At 53.5% G+C, this 19,914-nt stretch overlaps 1 protein-coding gene across 1 annotated transcript in view; it reads left to right on the forward strand.

Annotated features, from left to right (window-relative positions):
• Positions 1-19,914, forward strand: part of Col13a1 (collagen type XIII alpha 1 chain) — a 142,362-nt gene that overhangs the window by 93,289 nt on the left and 29,159 nt on the right. The window contains exons 17-26 of the mRNA XM_059281562.1: positions 241-267; positions 1,291-1,326; positions 10,598-10,642; positions 12,135-12,167; positions 12,927-12,953; positions 15,960-16,013; positions 17,022-17,108; positions 17,646-17,699; positions 18,757-18,801; positions 19,129-19,197. Of these exons, the coding sequence (XP_059137545.1) occupies positions 241-267; positions 1,291-1,326; positions 10,598-10,642; positions 12,135-12,167; positions 12,927-12,953; positions 15,960-16,013; positions 17,022-17,108; positions 17,646-17,699; positions 18,757-18,801; positions 19,129-19,197 (477 nt within the window). The remainder of the gene's footprint in view (positions 1-240; positions 268-1,290; positions 1,327-10,597; positions 10,643-12,134; positions 12,168-12,926; positions 12,954-15,959; positions 16,014-17,021; positions 17,109-17,645; positions 17,700-18,756; positions 18,802-19,128; positions 19,198-19,914) is intronic.

The following is a 19,914-nucleotide window of genomic DNA, read 5'->3' on the forward strand; positions in this document are numbered from 1 at the left end:
TTACTAAGCCACACTGCCAATTTAGCCCCAGGCCACTGACCTACTTTCCAGTGGGCAAGCACAGCACAGTTGCCCACAGTGCCCACATGGCTCCAATCAGAGATGCTAGCCTGGTGTCCCCATGTGCCCTCCCTAGGTTTCAGCTACTCTCCGGGACACCCCGGAGCTATCTGGGGCTCTCTGCTCCAGCCTCCACTGTGAACATGACTAACCTCACTCACCTTCTCCTTCCTTTTACAGGGTTTACCTGGGCCTCCTGGACCAAAGGTAAGTACTCCCCTAAGTGATAATAGGTGCTTTAGAGAAAGCATTCCCTGTAGGGGTGTCCACTGAGAAAGGCTGAAGCTGAGTGATGGGTTAAACATGGTCCACTTCAAAAAATGTCACCTCCTCTTTATGAACTATTTCGATCTTACCATGTAGCATGTTTCTTGGGTGGGCAAGCCGGCTAAGCAAGGGCTGTGATTGGCATAAAAAGTACAGTTCAGGGTTGGAGGTGCAGTTTAGTGGCTGAGGGTTTGCCTGGAATACAGCAGGCCCTGGTTTGAATCCCCAGCGCTTCATAAACCGTGTGATGCTTATGCCCACAGCCAGAAAGCAGGGGCAGGGAGATCAGAAAGTTCAAGGTTATCTGTGGCTACATAACAAGTTAGAGGCCAGCCTGGGCTACATGAAACCCTGTCTTTAAAAACAAAACAAAAGTGTTTTTTTGTTTTGTTTTGTATGTTTGCTTGTTTTGCTTTGTTTTTTAAAGAAAGACAAAAGACAAAGGCACAATCTTGGATGCCTGGGGAGTTTGTATTCTAGCTGGAAACACAAGGCAGACAGATGTCGTGACATGGTCACAGTGTCCCAAAGCTGTCCAATATGGAAAGACCTCCAAAGAGATCTGATCTCTTGGGAAATGCTGCCTGGAAGCCCACGATGGCAAAGGCACTGTCACTTTGAAGTCAGGAGCCCTGGGGACCAAAGGGCATAAAACACTGAGAGTGGCCACCTCTCTGTAAACATGGAAGCAGAGAGCCAGGAGGGGCTGGGAAAAGACTCTTCGGCAGAACCCAAACTGGATGGCCCGAGTCTCCAACAAGCTGACCCCTCGCAGCACCCTTCAGCCATTAGAACAGTATCTGGGGACCTCGGAGGGCAGAGGGCTGTTGCTCCAGGAATAGCTGGGTCTGGGGGACCGCCAGAGACCAGGGGGGTCACGGGGAGGCAGAAGGTGGCATTGTGTCGCAAAGGGCACCAGCTGGTCTGGCATGGAAAACCATTTGGATTTTCTTGCTTCCCCAGGGAGACCCAGGGATCCAGGGCTACCATGGCCGCAAGGTAAGTGGGGGCAGGGGGAGGGGGAGGACACTGCCTCTTCTATGGGGAACCCAAGAGGGGCTCATTTCAGGGATGCACACAGGCCAGGGCTGGGTGGGGAACAGCATATACTCACACCTGTGCCAGCCATGTGAGCCTCCTTGTTTATAAGGTTGTCCGAACACTCGGGAAAGGACAGGAGCAGATGGGACGGGGCCTTGCCCGGCTGGTGGCCCAATCCAACCTCAAGTAAGGGAGTGACTCTCTTATTGACCTGGCTGGCTATGTCTGGTATCTGGACTGGGTGAGCCAGAATACTGGGCCCCTCTAACACAGGCTCCATGCTAAGCCTGGAAGGGGGTATAGACAGACCCAGCCCTGCTCTTGGGCAGTTCTCAAGCCAGAGAGACAAGCATGCCCACACAGATTGCCTTACTAGAAGCACACTGTTAAGTGCTACCACTACGAAGCACTCTGAAAGCAGGGTGGAAAGACTGAGCCCAAGTGGGAAGAGTTAGGGAAGCTTCCTGGGAGAAAGCAGTCAAGTGCTCAACCACATGAGTGGGTATATCAGCTAGCTAGTGCTGTGTAACAAAAGATCCCAAATTGGCTGACTTAAAATCATGATTATTCCTTATGTTTCTGTGGATTGGTGGCCTGGGGTTCTATAGTTCTGCCTGGGTTCACAGGAGTAGAAGATTATATGATAGCTAGGAGGGCAAAGATAGCCTTATTCGGTCCTGTGGGTGGTGCGGGCTGGGTGACTCCTACTCTCCAGGTGCCTTTCATCTTCCAGCAGGCTGGATGGGCTTCCCCACAGCAAGGCAGGCCCAGGACAGCCTTCAAGGTGGGCAGGTTCAAATACATGAGCACGCTCCCAGCATCATCTCATGCCACATTTCCTAAGGACCTTCTGCTCAGATGAGTCACACAGCCAAGTTACCTGCAACAGCATAGGAAGAGACCTAGTTCTGACTGATTGACTGAGGGGTAGAAAAGCTTTGCGGCTGTTTTCAGCCAACCTCTGTGGCCCTTTAGCAAATCTGAAAGGAAATAGTATTTTAGACAAGGAAAACATTTGAACCAAGGCCCGGAAGCAGTTACTACCATAACCATAAGGGTGTAATGCTTTCTATGACAGCTAGTGCTTACTGAATGCCAGCTGTAGGTCAAGCATTGTCCTTCAATACAGCCGATACTGTTCCCAATCCTATACCCCTTGGGACCACTGTAATTCGCTCCCACCTAGCAAATGGGGAAACTGAGGCTCACCCAAGTCTCAGCTAGGAGAAGTCAGAACAAGAGTTCAAGTCAGGTTTGGGTCCTTCACATGGCACCAGATGCTACAAGGATCCCAGCCATTGGCTGGGAAGCTCCAGAATCCTCCAGAACCTTCCAGAAGGGGCAAATGCAGCAGGAAGGGGAGGCATAGGTGAGGGAAGGAATCTTGGAAAAGGAGACTCCACTCAGCTAGGATGTACACACCTCACTCTCCGGGTTCTGATGGCTGCCATTGCCGTGGTGTTTTATGGGTGCCTGGTGGGGGAAATGGTGAGACACGAGAGATCTTTAATTAGTTCTGCATAAACTGAGAGGCTTGCGCTGTGTCGGGAAGTGGAAATTATAGCCCCACGGTTGCTTCCATCCACCCTCTCAGACTCACAAAATTTACTGCCTCCCGGTGCAGCGCGGGTCGGTTTTCCCATTAGTAGTCAGATGGGTTCTTTCGAGCTGTGAAGGGGTGGGGCGCTGGCAGAGGGGGCCCCCGGGGTCATGGTGATGCCCTTGGCTGGGACTGTTGTGACCAGTGGTGTCTACTTCTGCTACAAACAAGTGTAATCCTTCAAAAACAAAGCCTAGGAAATTGTTGTCTTGAGGCTGGCGAGGGCCCAGCTATGGGCTAGGGTGTCCTGGAGGGCCTGGACATGTGCATGGCCGTCCTCCATGTGGGCAGATGATAGCAAGGTGCATTCAGCCGGGGCATCCCTGCATTTGCAGAGGAATGGCTAATACCATTGAGGAAGGGGCAGCTCCTGAGGAGGAGGAAGCTGGCTCAGGCACAGAGTGCCGTAGCCTGACAGGAGAACGGGTCTATGCTGCTCTCCCAGGATTAGATGTGAGCAAGGACTATGGTTGCCCTCCAGAAAAGCAGTTCTGGCTCCATCCAAGAGAGACACTTCCAAATGCCAGGTGCCGGGGAGAGAGCCAGGGGCTTGGAACCACTGGCCCGGACTGTTAATGGTTGCTTCTGCGCAGTCGAGGTTACAATGCCTTCTTGCTCAGGGAAGCCACGGACGGCTTCCTGGACACGGACTGTCCACACATACTCCCTAGGGGCCTTACACAGCTTTGTAAGCCGTGGCCTCTTGGCACCTTGGTCCCCATCTTTTCGTCTTGCGTCTAGGGCAGTCAGAGCCTCCTCGGCCTTAGGGACTCCGGAGTAGCCCCCTCTCCCCCTCCCCTCATGCTGAGTTCTTTATCTGGGTCTCTTTGCTAGGCCACGCCCCTCTGCCCCTCCCCTCATGCTGAGTTCTTTATCCGGGCTCTTTGCTAGGCCACGCCCCTCTGCCCCTCCATAGAAGTCTCTTTTCGTAGTTTCTTACAGCCAAGGCCATAGCTGCCCCCTCTACCTCTCTGGACTTTCACCCCTCCCGGCCACCTCCCAGGGCACCTCAGCACCCCACACCCATGCCACTAACTCTCCCTCCTCTGGGACCCTATCACCAGTTCCTCAGTGCCTCCTAGTCCGCTAGCAGAGGGGTCCCCTGCAAGGAGACAGATGACACACTGGGACCATGGCATCTTGACGCCGGCGATCCTCATGTCCAAACAGACACTGGCTTCCCTCTCAATCCTGACGTGAAGTGATTGTCGCTCGTGCTCAGGCAAGGGCCGCCATTCTCCACATCTTAGTTTAACCAATGGCACCTGTCTCAGAGCCAGGCCTGGGAGACCATTATCCCCCACGTGTTAATACTTTGGTGAACGTCATGCTGGAATCAGAAGTGAGGTCCTGCCAGCCTGTCTGAAAGCACCTTGTGGATTCTCTAGAATAGGAAGGCTGAATGGCGCCCTCCTCCCTTTACCCATCAGCCTTCCCTTTCTCTCTTTCTTCCCTCCCCCTCTTCCTTTCCTCCCACTCTGTGGTTCGTTAAGGTACAAGGAGGAGAAATTAATTTGGAGGAGGAATGGATGTCAGAAAGATGTTCCCACCTCTCCCCACTGGGGGAAGAGTGGCCACCAGTTATAGTGACACTGAGATGAGACAGCTGTGTGACCACCCCCTCGTGGTCTCTGCAAGAGAGGGGAGTCCTTGGTGTAGCAGATGGACCTGCCTCACGAGCTCAGCTTGTTCTGTCTCCCAGGCTTGGCACACGAGGTGGGGTTTAATTTCTCAGCCTGTGAAGTATGAGAATGAGACACTCCCTCCATGCCCCCCACCCCCACCCCACCCCTGCCGCGCCCCCCCACCCCCACCCCACACTGGCTGGACCAGGCCTGTGTCCTCTCAACCAGGCCAGCAAGGCTTACTTCTCTACTAGATCTTTGAGAGCAAAGCCCAGGGTGGCTGGCACCCTTGTGCACCCCCTCTACCTGCCCGAGGCCAACCCTCCTGCCTAGACATCGCAGGTATTGCTGTATACCCATGTGTTCCCTGCTTGGCCCAAGTTTATAGCAAGTATCTACCTTAACGATATTGTGCAATATAAAGCATGTTTCGAACATCACACATCACAACCTCCGGTCTCCTTCGGACTAGTGTGAGTCACAAACCTGATGGGAGCTTATCTCGTGGTGCATCCAAATTAGTACTGTGTCTGGTGCGCCCCAGATCATCTGCATGGACATTTGTAGAGGACCAGAGCTAGGACACACATTCTGAAGGAGGCAGTTCTGTGGAATGATGACCAGCACTGCTATGAATATTCTCTGAGCCCCTCCCACATGCCAGGTGGGGTATCAGGCACTCCACAGGCATCACTTTGTGCCCCGGCTCCTTTTTTGAGACCAGGCTTACCTTAAACTCATGTGGTAGCTGAGGATGACATTGAACACCTACCTGATCCTTCTGACTTCCCGAGTGCTGCCTCACACTCGGTTTATGTGGTGTCAGAGACTGAACCTAGGGTTCTGTGTATGCTAGGCAAGCATTCTACCAATAGAGCCTCATCCCAGCCCCTGTGCATCCCTCACTGTATTGTCTCCTAAATCCACCTCAGAAAGTCAGATTTTTTTTGGTAACTCAAGCAAAGCATGGATCACAGAGTCTGCCTCCTTCTAGTCCACAGCTGGGAGGTGGTGACATCTGGGTCTGTCTAAATTCAGAGCCTTTCTCTGAATGACTTTGCTACCTGCCTGCGTGTTAGGGTCTCCAAGGGAATCTAGTGTTGTGAAAGGCTTTCTCCCTCATCTTCCCAGGAAGGACATGAGATGGAAGCTGAGATGTCCTCTTTGTGGAGACAGAGACCATGGCTGGGTTCACATCTCGCAGGGCAGAAGGTGTAGGACATGGGTACCTCGTTTAGATGAACTAGAGTATACCTTGTGCAGTGGAGTGACCCTAGATAACCGAGCTGCTGCTTACCCCCTAAAACAGCTCATCTCCAGCCTCCACTACTCCTGAGAGATCCCTGTGGCCCTCTGGCTCCCAGAGGGTCCAGGTGACCCAGGTTCCCTGTGGCATTTCCAAACAGCAGAGGGTCCGCAGCATTTTCTGTCAATGTTGGGGAGTCCCAGTGAGGACATCCAGACTCTGGAAGTGGATGCAGATAAGAGCAGGGAGACATGGGCCTCGAGGGCACCGGACAGTCTCCAGCCCCCACTTCATGACCTCTGGGCTCTGCTCTGCCCTCCAAAGTCCACAGATTAATTAGAACTGACTTTTCCTTTGGAACTGACCACACAATCAACCGATCTCAAATTGCGATTACCAGCCAGCCATCCTTCCAAAGCCCCGAGCCTTCAATGGGGCACCCGACCCAGGAATTCCCTGGATCACTCCCTGCCAGCCCTAATTACCGGAGGACCTGGGATTTCCATGGTTCCGGTCCTCGCTTCTGGGCAGGGAAGCTGGGGAAGCAGGAACTCAATCACCTTTTTCCTGGAAGGACAAACCAAGAACTCTTGCCGGGGACCAAGTGAGTCTCCTCTCCTCATCTCTGCAGCTTTTCCAACCCAGGGGCTCCCCAGCCTTCGCAGCCCACTCACCAGGCAATCCCCCATCCCCTGCAGAGAACAAAGATGCCATGTCACTGACCCCTTGTAGGAGAGCCCTGGCCCCGAGTTAGAGAAATCCATTCATCTCCCTAGCCTGCCGGCCCTTTGCTTGGCTTCAGAGAGCAGACACTGAAGCCCCACCCACCCCTGTCCCTCCAGACAGACTTCTTGCCAAGTCCCTGGGCAGCTTGTTCAACAAACAGTAAATCACCAATTAGGAGGCCACACCCGCTGGCCAAGCTTGTGCCATCCTGTCATCTCTAGAAAGGATGGGTCCTCCCACCTAGAAACTTCAAAGGACACGGAACCTGTTGATAGTGGGGGTGGGGACACATGAGGGGGCTCTTAGGAGCTGGGACAGGTCTTCGGGATCGCTTAGTGCAGCCCCCTAACCAACTCTTTGTCTCTTGAACCACAGTGATTGTAGTCGTCCCCCCACCCCCACCCCCGCCACCCGCAGCTTCCATTCATTGTTTCTTGGCACCATGTTAAAGGTACCAAGGGTAGCTGGCTGTGTAGGAGTCACAGTCATCATATGCTGGGCAGAGGGGCCAAGATCCTTTGGGGGCACTTGGAGCACCAACTTGCCCAGCCACAAGATGGTCCAGATGGGTTGTGGAGAACCCCTCGCCACACACACACACACACACACACACACACACACACACACACACGCACACGCACACGCACACGCACACGCACACGCACACACACACACACACATACACACACACCAGGGAGCCTCTGGGATCCCCACCGGGAAGGCAGAGGCAGAGAGGAATCGGAGCCATAGGTTTGGACAGCTGTGAGATCCAAGCCACAAAGCCAAGCAGGGCACTGAGCCAGTGGGGCCAAGCTGAGCACAGTTCCACCTGTGCCTTTGGAACTGAAACACTCAAGAGGGCAATAGAAAAGGAGGCCCTAAATCTCGCAGAGGCATGCCACAGCTTCAAAGTGTGTTGCTGTCCTTCAGCCATGGCCGCGCCAGCCTCTGCTTCCCCTGCTGAAACAGCGTCTTGGATCCTGGAGGGCGCCTCTCTCTCCCATCCAGGAAGCAATGCTCTCTGGCCTATCCAGAGGTCAGACAGGGCAAGCCCCTAGGCTGGAGCTGAGCAGTGAAGCTAATGGGAGCGGAGAGAGCCCTGGCGTGGGGTCAGCCTGGCGCCCTTGCTTCCTGCCCAGCAGAAGGGCAGGAGGGAGAAGAGTCCTGAGGCCCTGAGACCAAGATCAACCAAGGGGGGCTGGGGGTGAGGAAGAGGGGAGATCGGCCGCCCCACAGAGAGGACTGCTCCCTAGAAGGAAGTAAGGATGGCTGGTTCTTTTGTGTGGGCAGGCATGTCTTCACAAGGTCAAGCCAACTCGAGCTAAGGACTGTTTGGGTTAGCCCGGGGCCCTAGTGCATAGTTTCTCGGGCTGCCTTCCAGCTGCAGGCTGTTTCCCCAGTAGAAGCATCCTTGGCTGTCCTGGAGGTATTAGGAGGGGACAGTGGAACCCCACCAAAACCCCCTCCTAGACTTGTATTTTGACCCAAACTAAGGCTCCCTACGACTCCTTTTTCTGGAACCGTGGACCAAGCGTCTCCAGCTGACTGATCTTCTTCTGTGCAGAGCCATGCAGGCAGCCAGGGTGGGGCTGGGGGTGGGTGTGTGTGGCAGGGGTGGCGGGGGGGTGGGGTGGGGGGATAGATCCAGTCTGATCTCACTGTGCAAAAGAGAAGGATGGAGTCAGAGAGGAAACAGTCACACTGACACCTCACACATGGAGGATAGGACAGATTTCAGAGACCTTGCAGAACGCTCAGGAAAAAAAGCAACCGGGAGCTTCTGAGCAGCCAGGGCCTCTGAAGGTGATATCCCTCCAACATCCCTGCACACACTAGGAGACTCTGTCTAGGACAATGGTTCTCAACCTTCCTAATGCTACGACCCTTTAATACAGTCATGGTGACCCCCAACCATAAAGTTATTTCGTTGTTACTTTGTAACTGTAATTTTGCTACTGTTACAAGTCGTAATGTAAAGATCTGCTAAGAAACCCCCAAAGTGGGTTGTGACCCGCAGGTTGACTAGGGACTCCTGGCTGAGTCAGAGTGGTGGAGTCTATTGGAATCTTATCAGGGGACCTGGTCCTCTAGAGAGGAGTGCCACCTTGGACCCTGAGGGGGCCTTTAAGACCACTGTGGCCAAGATGGCCAAGTTCAGAGTCGATCCTTCTGCACCCTCTGCTGGCCACAGAGCAGACCTGCCTGTGCTGACTGGACCCCTCCGACACCCTGAGCAGGCCAGGGTGGAAGAGGATTGATTTGGTGTCTGGACATAAAGATTAGGGCCTTCTGTAGAACTCAGGCACTTGGCTCCAAGGGGATGAACATGATGCATGCAGTGTCCATCACAGATGGGCGTGACGTGTGTCCAGATGTCAAGTGCAGAGTGAGCTGGGCGTGGTGGCACTAGCCCATGACCCCAGATAATCAGGAGGCTGAGGCAGGAGGACCACAGTCCTGTCTGGGCTACAGAGTGAGCTCAAGGTCAGCCTTTACAGCTTAGTGAAACCCTGTCTCAAAATTAAAGGTAAAGACATCTCATGAGATCGAGTTTAACAGTAAAACAATTGCGTAGCACGCAAGACACTCTGGGTTCAGTCCAGTATTAGGGGTAGGAATATAAGGTGAGGACCCAGGACTGGGACATGGGGACAGTAAAGGGTCTCATAGAGTTATAAATATAGCTTTGAATTGAGGAAGTAGCAGAGAGCCGTGAGGCCGTGGAGGTGGATGGCACTTCCAGGAACACAGTGGTTTATCTTCACCAGGAAACCAGGATGGAGGCAGACCTCAGAATACCAGGCTCAGGAGCCCAGGGGCCCCCATGTCTTTTATCTTTGGGCAGTGCAGACTGTGAAGTTGGAAGCCTCATTATCTCGCCTGTGTGCTGGGAGACTTGGAGACATCGGTGGGGAGGGCCCAGCATGGAGGAAGAGAGTGGGAGTCGCTCTGTCCTTTGTCTGGAGAAGGAAGGGCAGAGCTGTCCTGTGAGATAGCAGGGAAGAGAGTCTGAGCAGATACAGGTCAGGCAGGAGCAAGGGCGGGAGTCAGTGTGTCTGGGCTCTGGATTTCCCACCACGGCAGCACCCTCAGCACCACTGAGGCAATCCGCTGCTGGCAGAGCACTACTGCCTCTCAATACTGGGGTGTCACGTGGGGTTCAGTGCATGAGGCAAGAGCTAGCCCCCCTAGACAATCGGATTACAGTCTTGACTCACCTTTTCATGGCCCCTTGCGTCACTGGCTGCCGTCTCCTGACCCACTTCGTGATAATGATGGTATGACGGCCTTCTGGGGCCCCTCCTCCTGCAGGTCTGATGGTCATAGGGGAGAGAGAGACACTGAAAGCAGAGAGGGACCGAGCGGAGATGGCACAGCCCTGCCCACGAACCCCAGAAAAGCTGCAGTGTGCTGCTGTGTGTGGCCAGGCAGGATCAGAAAGGGGGTTGGAAAAATGAAAGATAGCTTACAAGCCCAGAGAGCTTAGGAAGAAGAGGCCCCCGGAGGAAAGTAGAGAGATGCACACGTCTGGTCCAGCAGTGGGCACCATGTTAGCAAACCCGCTGGTGGTAAGAAGCTGGCGGTAAGAAGGTCTGTAGACGGTAAGGAGCCACATGGCTCCTCTTGTCACAGCCTGACTCCAGGCCCAGCATAGTGGAGGCAGGGGGATCCAGCTACATGTCCAGTTCAAGGCCATCTCCCTGGCTAGGTTTAATGTGTGTGTGTGTGTGTGTGTGTGTGTGTGTGTGTGTGTGTGTGTGTCTGTGTGTCTGTGTGTCTGTGTCTGTGTCTGTGTGTCTGTGTGTGTTCTCCCCGTCCCCCGCTTTGTCTCTCTTCTACATCTGTGACTTGGGTCTTCCTTCAAGATGGCGTCAGGGAACTGAGGGAATTGGCCCATGCGGCTCCTGCCATGGCAGGGTCCTTGGATCACATGGGGGTTGGATGAGAAGCTCCAAGCTTGGAACTCAAGCTTGTGGGCCCTAATGCTGAGTCTGGTCCTTTACTCATGGTTGCTCTTGTTTCTTTGTCCAGGGAGAGCGGGGCATGCCGGGGATGCCAGGCAAGCACGGAGCCAAGGTACCCATCCCTCTCTATTCCTCTCCCACACTCTGGGAATCTTAGTTCCTTCTTGGGTCCCTTCCTTTTCATAACCTGTTGGGAACATGGGGTACACACTCCCTCAACCCTCCCCCTTCCTAAATCTATCTTTCCTAACATGAGCAGGATGGGGCTGGTGTGATGTGGCTCCGATCGCTTCCTGGGATTTCTGGATCATAAAAATCCTTCTCAGCTTTCAGCTCTAGTATGGTCCTGAGACCCAAAGAAAACATAAGAACCCTAACACGCTCCACTTGAGCTTTTCTTTTTCTTTTTTCTTTATATTTATTATGTATACGATGTTCTGCCTGCATGTATGCCTATACACCAGAAGAGGGCACCAGATCTCATTACAGGTGGTTGTGAGCCACCATGTGGTTGCTGAGGACTGAACTCAGGACCTCTGGAAGAACAGCCAGTGCTCTTAACCTCTGAGCCATCTCTCCAGCCCCGCTTGGGCTTTTCTAAGTGGCACTTTGAACAACATTTTCACTTCAAAGTATGTGGTCTTGGGGAAATAAGAAAATGAATTTCATAAACCAGGTGTGGTGGTACACACATGTAGTCCAGCACTTTGGAGGTAGAGGTAGAAGGATCAGGAGTTCAGGGCTACCCTGAAATACATATCCAATTCAAGGCCAGCCTGTGCTACATGAGACCCTGTCTATTAAAAAGATTAAAAGGAAAAAAGGGAGAGGGCTCAGTGGAGCTTACTGTTCAACTGTGCAAGTATGAGGTCCTGAGTTCGGATCCCCAGCAGCCACACAAATGGGGTGGTACATGCCTATAATCCCAGCACCGTAAGAAGAAACAGGAAGGTCCTGTGAGCTTGCTGACAAGCTCGTCTAGACAATCAGTGAGCACCAGGTTCAATGAGAAACCTTGTCTCAAAAAAATAAGGTGGAGAGTGATAGAGGAGGAACCTGACACTGACCTCTGGCCTGCACATTTTTGTACATGGGTGTATATCCCTACAAACACATGTGCATACACACATATACCACACACACACACAAAAGGCATGGGGTTTACTTCCAGTTCTTGAGGGCAGAGGTTTAGAGAGCTGTGGTTGGTGGTAACCCCACTTATACACAGGGGTACACTAGGCTTCGGTGAAACCAGAGCCTTCCTATGGTGTTACCTGGTGGTCCCCACCCTTTGACCACAGGGAACTAGCCCAATTCCCCACCCTTTGACCATAGGGAGCTAGCCCAAGCCTCACTGTCCCTGAACTCCCACTGAAAGTCCTGGTAACCCAGCAGATGGACAGCCTACGTTCCATCCTCCGGTGCACTCTTGGGGTGCCCAGTTCAGCATATCACATTCTCCCACACGCTGGGGCAGTACTGGCTATCAGTCAGCAGAAATGTGCGGATGGTAAGACCAGGCAGAGCTGCTCAGCTAGCAGCCTCTGACTTCAGACACCTTCATGCCTTTTCTTTTTTTTTTTTTTTTTTTTTTCCTTTGCCAGGGGGCTCCTGGGATTGCCATGGCTGGGATGAAGGTCAGTAAACACTGTCACTCTATGTGTTAGGGGCAGGATACGAGGGTATTATGAGACCACAGAGCTAGGGCTTGGGCTCAGCAGCATGGCAGCTGGACCCGGGGGAGGACCGAGGTTTCAAACAGGTCTCCAGCCTCCACTCACAGCCTCCCTAGTCTGCCACTGAGAGAAGCCAGCTCTTTGCCACACTCCAGAATCAGCTGCCATGGGCTTCCAAGGCCTTTGAGAGGAGAGCCAACATCTTTTCCCTGAACCCTTAACTAAGCCAGTGGGTACCATGGGGACGCCCAGTGGTACCCAATATGGATCTTAGCAGTGCTCCACTCACAAGTGGCCCCTCCTGGGATGCTTGTAAGCTAGCCAGCCTTCTAGGGCAGCAGTTCTCAACCTGTGGGTCGCGACCCCTTTCGGGTCATATGACCCTTTCTCAGGGGTCGCCTAAGACCATCAGGAAACACAGATATTTACATGACGGTTCATAACAGTAGCAAAATTACAGTTAAGAAGCAGCAATGAAAATAATTTCATGGTTGGGGGTCAGCACATCATGAGGAACTGTATGAAAGGGTCGAGGCATTAGGAAGGTTGAGAACCACTGCTCTAGGGGGAAAATGAGACCCTCAGGAGCAGCTTCCCAGAAGGCCCTTGTCCTGGAGTTGCCCCTGAGCAGAGGAAGTGCCCCTCCCCCCAAGCAGAGAGCCCTTGTCCCCACTTGGTCTCTCTCCTTTCTTCATCCCTGTCCTCTTTGTCCCCACACAGGGCGAGCCTGGGACTCCAGGAGCCAAGGTACTGACAGGAAGGGGAATCCCGAAGGGCACAGAGATTGGCGGTGGGGTGAGGCTGACAGGGGCCACCATTTTGCTTCTGGTCCCCCTGAGGCCCAGCCAGGGTGTGTGTGAGCATACTGTAAGGAATTCCCTCTTTCCTGGTCCTGCCTGCAGGCATGGCAGCTGTGGGATGGGGGTGGGGGGAATAAGGAGGTGGGGGGCGGAATTGGGGGGGAACGGGGGAGGACACGATATACTGTCTTTTGAACGTAACCGAGTGCCTCATCTTATCTAGAACAATAAAAGATGTAGCATGACAGAAATGTCAAACGAACTTGAAAATGACTGAGTTAAAAATCTTTCATGGAGCCAGGCCAGGTGGCACAGGCCTAGCTAGACTCTTGCCTGTCTGGGGGACTGAGGCAGGAAAGTCACAAACTCAAACCAAGCCCATTGAACTTGGCAAGGCTTTTTGTCCAGGGAATGATAAAAGAGGACTGGGGTAGTGGTGGTGTACTTATCTGGTATAGGGGAGGCCTGGGAGGGGCAGTGGATATGCTAATGTGCGCTGGAAATCCTAAAAAGCCAATACAGTCTGCAGTACCTGTATGTTTATCTGAACTCCTCTGTTGACAAGGAGACTGAGGGCAGTTGTCTGGGAACCCCAGTCTCTGATTCTACCCCATCCTTCACTTACCACCATGTCCATTTATCAATGACTTTCTCTTGTCTCTAAGAGAGATGCAGGGAAGCTGGGCCCCCGGGCATGCTGGGAAAGAAGGGACAGAGGGTAGGACAGAATGCCTCATGGGACACTGGCCCCAGGGGCTCCACCCTGTAGCTACTGTGCTGGGTAGGCATGATATGGAAAAGGGAATGTGGCATGGACCAGCAAACCCGGGGACACAAACCCTTCCTGAAGTCCTTGGCTACCAGCGAAAGGCCAGGGACAAGGACCGCACCTCGTCATCTTTCTTACCAAGCATCCCTGTAGGTAGGACCTTTTGTTCCAGCTACTGGGAGTGCCCAGGCTAAAACCCACCCCAGGGGCAGTCCAGAAAAGGAAGGGGAGTGCCCTTCCTTTTCCCCACCCCCAGTCATCCTTACCAGGCTCCTGCCTGACTTTCTACCTCTTTTCCTGTCTCCATACCATGTTACCAGGCAGCCTGTCCCCAAGGGCAAGTGGCAGGGATATGACACCTACGAGACTCAGTGTGGCATCTTCGCTGCCTTCAGCTGGAAAGGTCCTTAAGACTGTGGCCCCAGAGTCCCCCAGATCATATTCTTGTGTATAGGGATGGCATTAACCACACTCTTGGCTATGGAGACAAGAATTCCAATGCCAACCTGAACCAACTCCCTGCTGGTGGGATGTGCTTTCCATCAGGCACTGCTCTGGAGTGAACTACACCCTCCAACATTCATATGCTGCAGTCCAGAGCCCTAAGGGGTCTGCATTAGAGGGCAGGGATTTGGGGGGAGCATAATGGTTAAATGAGGTCACAAGGGTGGGACCCTAATCTGATGATGGCACTGGTGGCCTTATCAGGTGAAGATAGTCCTCCTCTTTGCCAAGTGAGAACAGACAGGAGACAGCCATCTCCAAGCCACGAGAGCCCTTCCCTTCTCCCTCACACAGGCACCCAGATGGCAGTCTGGGGTGATAAGGGACTAGATCTCTGCTCTCTCAGCCACCCAGGCACAGTATTTTGTTATGACACCGTGTTGACTTAAATAGACGCTGTAGAGGCAAAGTGAAGACTGTACCCCAAAAGGTGGACCCTGGGAGACCTGGGGGAGACTGGCTGTGCCATTAGCTCAGTCATGGACTGTCCAAAGTCACCTACTTCATGGGGTAGGCTGGCTCCGCCTAATAAATGAGGCTTGGAGTCCAGTAACCTGACAGGTTTTGTGCCATGGGGACAGAGAGCCAGTTCTCAGAGCAGGGCAGAGCCAGAGCAGGGAATACTGCCTCAATGATCCACAGACCAAATGTATCAGCCAGCAAAACCTACATACTCTCACAGCCCTAGAGGCCAGAAGCCCAAAGGCAGGGGGTAGGAGGGGTGTGCACTCTGAAGGCTTTTCCTTTCAAGTGGTTTACGACAATTTTCATGTCCCCTTGGCTCGCAGAAGCCTCACCTCATATACTTCCATTTTCACATAGCATCTGTGTGTCTGTGTGTCTGTCTGTCTCCAGACTTCCCCATCCTATAATGTCATGGGGACACTGGGTTCTGTCTACTCCAGCGTGATCTTCATATTCGATCTTAACTGATCTTGAATGACCCTATTTCCAAAAAGGGTCACTTTCTGAAGTACTGGAGGTGAGGACTTCAACAGTGAACTTTGCTGGAACACAAATTTGGCCCATGACACAAACTTCTCACAAAGGAACATTCTGGTGTTTGGATTCCGTCTTGAGGCAGGAGGAGGCAGACAGAAAAGACAGGGGCCGGTGTGGGGGAGGGGGGTGGGAGGGGGGAGAGGGCAGACATAAAGACATGAAGAAGAGCAGAGTGGATATAAGGGAGAAAGAATTCCCAAGCTCTGGCTTTCCAAACTGCCCTCCTCCCTGCTTCCAAGGGCTCTCTGGAGAGAGGGGCTCAACTGTGGACTGTGGCCAGGGTTTCTTCTCCATCCTGAGAATTCTAAGAGCCAGGCTCACATGGGAACAGAGCAGGAATGTCAGCCACTGCCCATGTGAAGTTCCTCAGGGAAGAATAAGTCAGGATGGAAGTCCAAGAGGAAGCAGAGGCCCAAGGAGGGACTGATAGACAAGAGCCGGGGGAACCACAAGGGAGGCAGAGGCAGAGGCAGGCGGATCTCTGTGAGTACGAGGCCAGCCTGGTCTACAAAGCGAGCTCCAGGACAGCCAGAGCTGTTTGTTACACAGAGAAACCCTGTCTTGGAAAAAAAAAAAAATATCAACAAAAGAGCCAGAGAGCAATGTGCTAAGAGGGTGGTGTGCTGCCTCCCTAGACGTCCTGAAGAAGCTGTTCTTAATATCTCTCTCTCTCTGCAGGGTGAGAAGGGGGCTACAGGCTCCCCTGGGCTCTCCGGCCTCTTGGGGCAGAAGGTAGGTGGGTACACATTTTCGGTGGTGGATGGTGGGCTCTCTGCAAGCCTTGCTCTCCTCCTGGCCCTGTCCGTTCCCAGACTTGGGGAAAGCAGCTGGGGCACGGCCAGATGGAGGTGTGGGTCCCACGAGAGGGCCCAAGAACGCACCAATTTGAAGAATTCAGGAGCTGTGCCCTTGCTTGGATTTCTTGGTGTAGGCTCTGAAAGTCAGCTCATTTGAAGCCATCTAAATCAGTTATTTGTGCATTTGTAAGCATGCGCGTGCTCCTGCACATGGTGCACACGTGTGTTCATTCACATGGAGGCCAGAGGTTAGCCTGGTTGTCTTTCCTCAGGAGCGGTCTACTGTGTTTTTTGAGGAAGTGTACCTCTATGCCCCTGCCCTTGACAATTAAGCTAGACTGGCTGGCTAGTGAACCTCTGAGATCTGCCTTCCTCTGCCTCCCCAGCACGGAGGTTATAAGCACGTGGTACCACACCCGACTTTTCACTGTAGGGGTAGAGGCAGGGGCTGCTGGGAATCCAAATTCTCATCCTTGAACTTGTGAGGCATCTCTGCTTAGGTTCCTTAAAGTTATTTTTAAAAGTAGGTCATTTTAAAGAGACTTGAGGTCCAGTATGTCTGGGGAGAGCTCCGTAAGAGAGGCCCCCAGCAGAGTCAGGATCAAGGGCTCTGAGCATACAGGACTGAAGAGGGAGACAACGCTTCCTGTCACTCTGCGTGTTCTCAACCCACCCAGGAGCACGCACTGCGCAAGTCCCCGGTGTAATGTGCCTCCACCCCCAGCCCTTGCGCCTCTCCCCCCTCCCCAGCCTCAATCACGAATATGTCGGTCCCACGGGTGGCAGGGCTGACCCAGAAACCCCCAGCCCTTGGGTGGCCTTTCTGCAGTCGGCCTGGCCTCAGGACTGTCCCGTCTGCTGCCCTTCTTCCTTGGACAGGAGTCCATCAATCACCTCCTCCCAAGGGGAGAGCCAGTGACGTAACTCTACTTTCCATCCCCAGGGAGAAAAAGGCGATGCAGGCAATGCCATTGGAGGAGGCAAGGGGGAACCCGGCCCCCCAGGGCTCCCTGGGCCCCCGGGGCCAAAGGTGAGTCTTTGCTGGCATCTATGTCAACAGAGTTGTGGAGCCCCGAAGAGGGGCAGGTGGACAGCTCCGGGAGAGCAAGGCGTCGAACATGGCTGGTTGCTGCCTTCCCTGCATCCTAGAGAATCGGCTGCAGCCTAACTCAACAGGAGCTGCAGCTTTGCCAGAGGCAGCAGCACCACCACCCCATGCTCTCAGGCCTGGGGTCACAGGTCATGAGGTTGCCACAGCTTGGGTCTCAATGGGGACTTGAGGATGCCTGGCCACCATGTCTATGTCTTCTGATATAGGGAAGGAGAGTTAGAGAGCTGTATTTGCAAACTCTGGTCCACTTTCCAGGGCTCTGCCTTCACACCTCAACCCACACAGCCCATCCTGGACTCGTGGGGATCTCTACCCCAATTCCCAGGGCCTTCATGTCCCCTTGTGTTGCCCAGGCAGGCAGGACCTGGCATAGTGTGTCTTTCCAACAGGCTCCCGACTCTCCAGCAGCTGCCCCAGCTGCCCTGAGTGCCCTCACCTCCTCTCTCTTCTTCCCAGGGAGAAGCTGGTGTCGACGGCCAGGCTGGCCCCCCAGGACTGCAAGGAGACAAGGTAGAGTCCCCCACAGTCAGGAGCAGCAGGATGAGGGTGGTCCAGGGTGTTCGAACACAGCTCAGGAGACCAGTCATCCTGAGCCTGACTGGACCCCAGTGCTGACCCCAAGCTAGCCAGCTTTGACTCCTGATTCCTTCTTTTGATTTGAACCTCAGAGAAGCATCTGCTGAGATCATGGGCATACAAAAGCCTGCCTGGAGAACGGGACACTTTAGCTGGTGAACGAGTCTGAACCCTGGCTTACAGTTGCTCCCCACACCACAGATCTACATGGAGAACTCTTTTCTGTCCACTCCCTGCCTCTTCCACAGGCACATGATAACCAAAATGCTGAGGTGGGCGGGACACAGAGGGGCAGTGGCAGGGTCATCTGAGTTGAGTTGATAAAGCATTCAATTTTTCTTTATCTTTAACTTCGTTTCGTCTTCAAAATTCACATTATCCCGGAAAAATTAGATGTATGATTTATCCTTCACTAGACACCATTGTCCCATCTATTCCATGTCACCTGGTCCTTTTTCCAGCTGGAGCAACCCCCAGCCCCTGTCCCACTCTAGGACATCAGTATTCCTCTGGTTGTTCCCTCCTGACATCCCTGGACATCTGTTTCACCCTGTGGTTCCCCCTGTCCCAGGGAGAGTGGGCCCTAAAAAGATCACATGGGCTCACTGGGGCCATCCTTGAACACCAGGCAACGAACCCTTGCAACCAGTGCGGAATGGAAGTCAGGAGAAGTAAAGGGCTAGATACCCTGCTGCCAAGGTTGTGACTGATTTAGGGGCCAGAGGAAAGGTAGCCAAAGGGACAGAGGAAAGTCACTAATGACTAACCTAGGACAGAAAAGAAGGGTTATCGTTAAGCACAAAAGGAGTAGGGCCCTGAGGAACTCAAACTCAGAGCAAGAATGTGTGGGCAGGTATTAGGGAAGTTTCTGGAAGGGGGCGGAGCCAAGATGAATGAGCCTCTATGGACCCTAAAGTGTGGCTCACCTGTGGTCATCAGGTGCTCTCCCATTCAGCCCTATCAACCATTTCACTCATTTGTCATACAACAGGGACAGCCAGGAGCAGCTGGGGAGCAGGGACCAGCTGGCCCCAAGGTATGTTCGTCTGTCACCTAAAGTTGTAGCATGAAGGGACTTGACCCCAAGCTCTTGGAGAGGTGGGAAGGGAACGGTGCGCTGGCCCTAGGAGGGAGGTCTGCCCGGCCATGGTGATTATACTCATCCGTCTCTGGGCCTGTCTGGTCTCGAATGCTCAAGCACACGCTGCTTGTTTGTCCCACAAGCCTTGAGCACCCTGACAGACAGTCCTGGATGCTCTACGTCACCCTGTGTGCAGGCAGGTACAGGGACCACCACCACAGGCTACAGGCCCTCAGGCCCCTCCTGTCCCAGGCTCAGGCTGAGAGTTCCCTTGCCTTTCAGGGCTCAAAGGGTGAACCCGGTAAGGGAGAGATGGTGGACTATAATGGAAACATCAGCGAGGCACTTCAGGTGAGCGGGTTCCACTCCAGAGGCTGGAGATCTCCAAGTCCTGGCGGAGCTCTTAGCCCAGCTAGTAAATACTTGGCTCTGGCTAAGCCAAGAGCCATTGGGAGTACCCTGGTTCCCATAAAGTGCCAATTATCACATGCTCTGGGGGCACATGACTCCCGGGCACCCCCTTCACCTGGTGGGAGCTGCCTCCACCTCCCTGAAAACATCAGTTTTCCATCAGTTTCATCCTGTTTCAAGTTCATGAGCCCCCATCTTTTAAATAGATGCCTCTCTCTTGGCACAGTTATTCATGGCTGGATCATGTGGTGGGAAGTAGAAGAGCCGCCCCCGCGTGCGGAAGGGTTTTTAGCACATCTCAGTCCACTAAGACTGGCAGCACCCCATCTTTAATCAGGACCCGGCAGTCCCAGAGTTCCCCTAGGGGCAAAACTTCGCCAGATTAAGAATTGCCCCTTCAAACTGTATGGAGGTATGCGGAGCTGTATGAAGTCTGTGGGTGTATGTGGACGTGTGTGAAGCTATGAGGAGGTGTGTAGAGCTGTGTGGAGCTGTGAGGTGTGTGGAGCTGTGTGGAGCTGTGAGGAGGTGTGTGGAGCTGTGAGGAGGTGTGTGGAGCTGTGAGGAGCTGTGAGGAGGTGTGAGGGGCTGTGAGGAGGTGTGTGGAGCTGTGAGGAGGTGTATGGAGCTGTGTGGAGCAGTGAGGAGGTGTGTGGA

This window comes from Peromyscus eremicus, chromosome 16_21, assembly GCF_949786415.1.
Source record: "Peromyscus eremicus chromosome 16_21, PerEre_H2_v1, whole genome shotgun sequence".
Taxonomy (NCBI): domain Eukaryota; kingdom Metazoa; phylum Chordata; class Mammalia; order Rodentia; family Cricetidae; genus Peromyscus; species Peromyscus eremicus.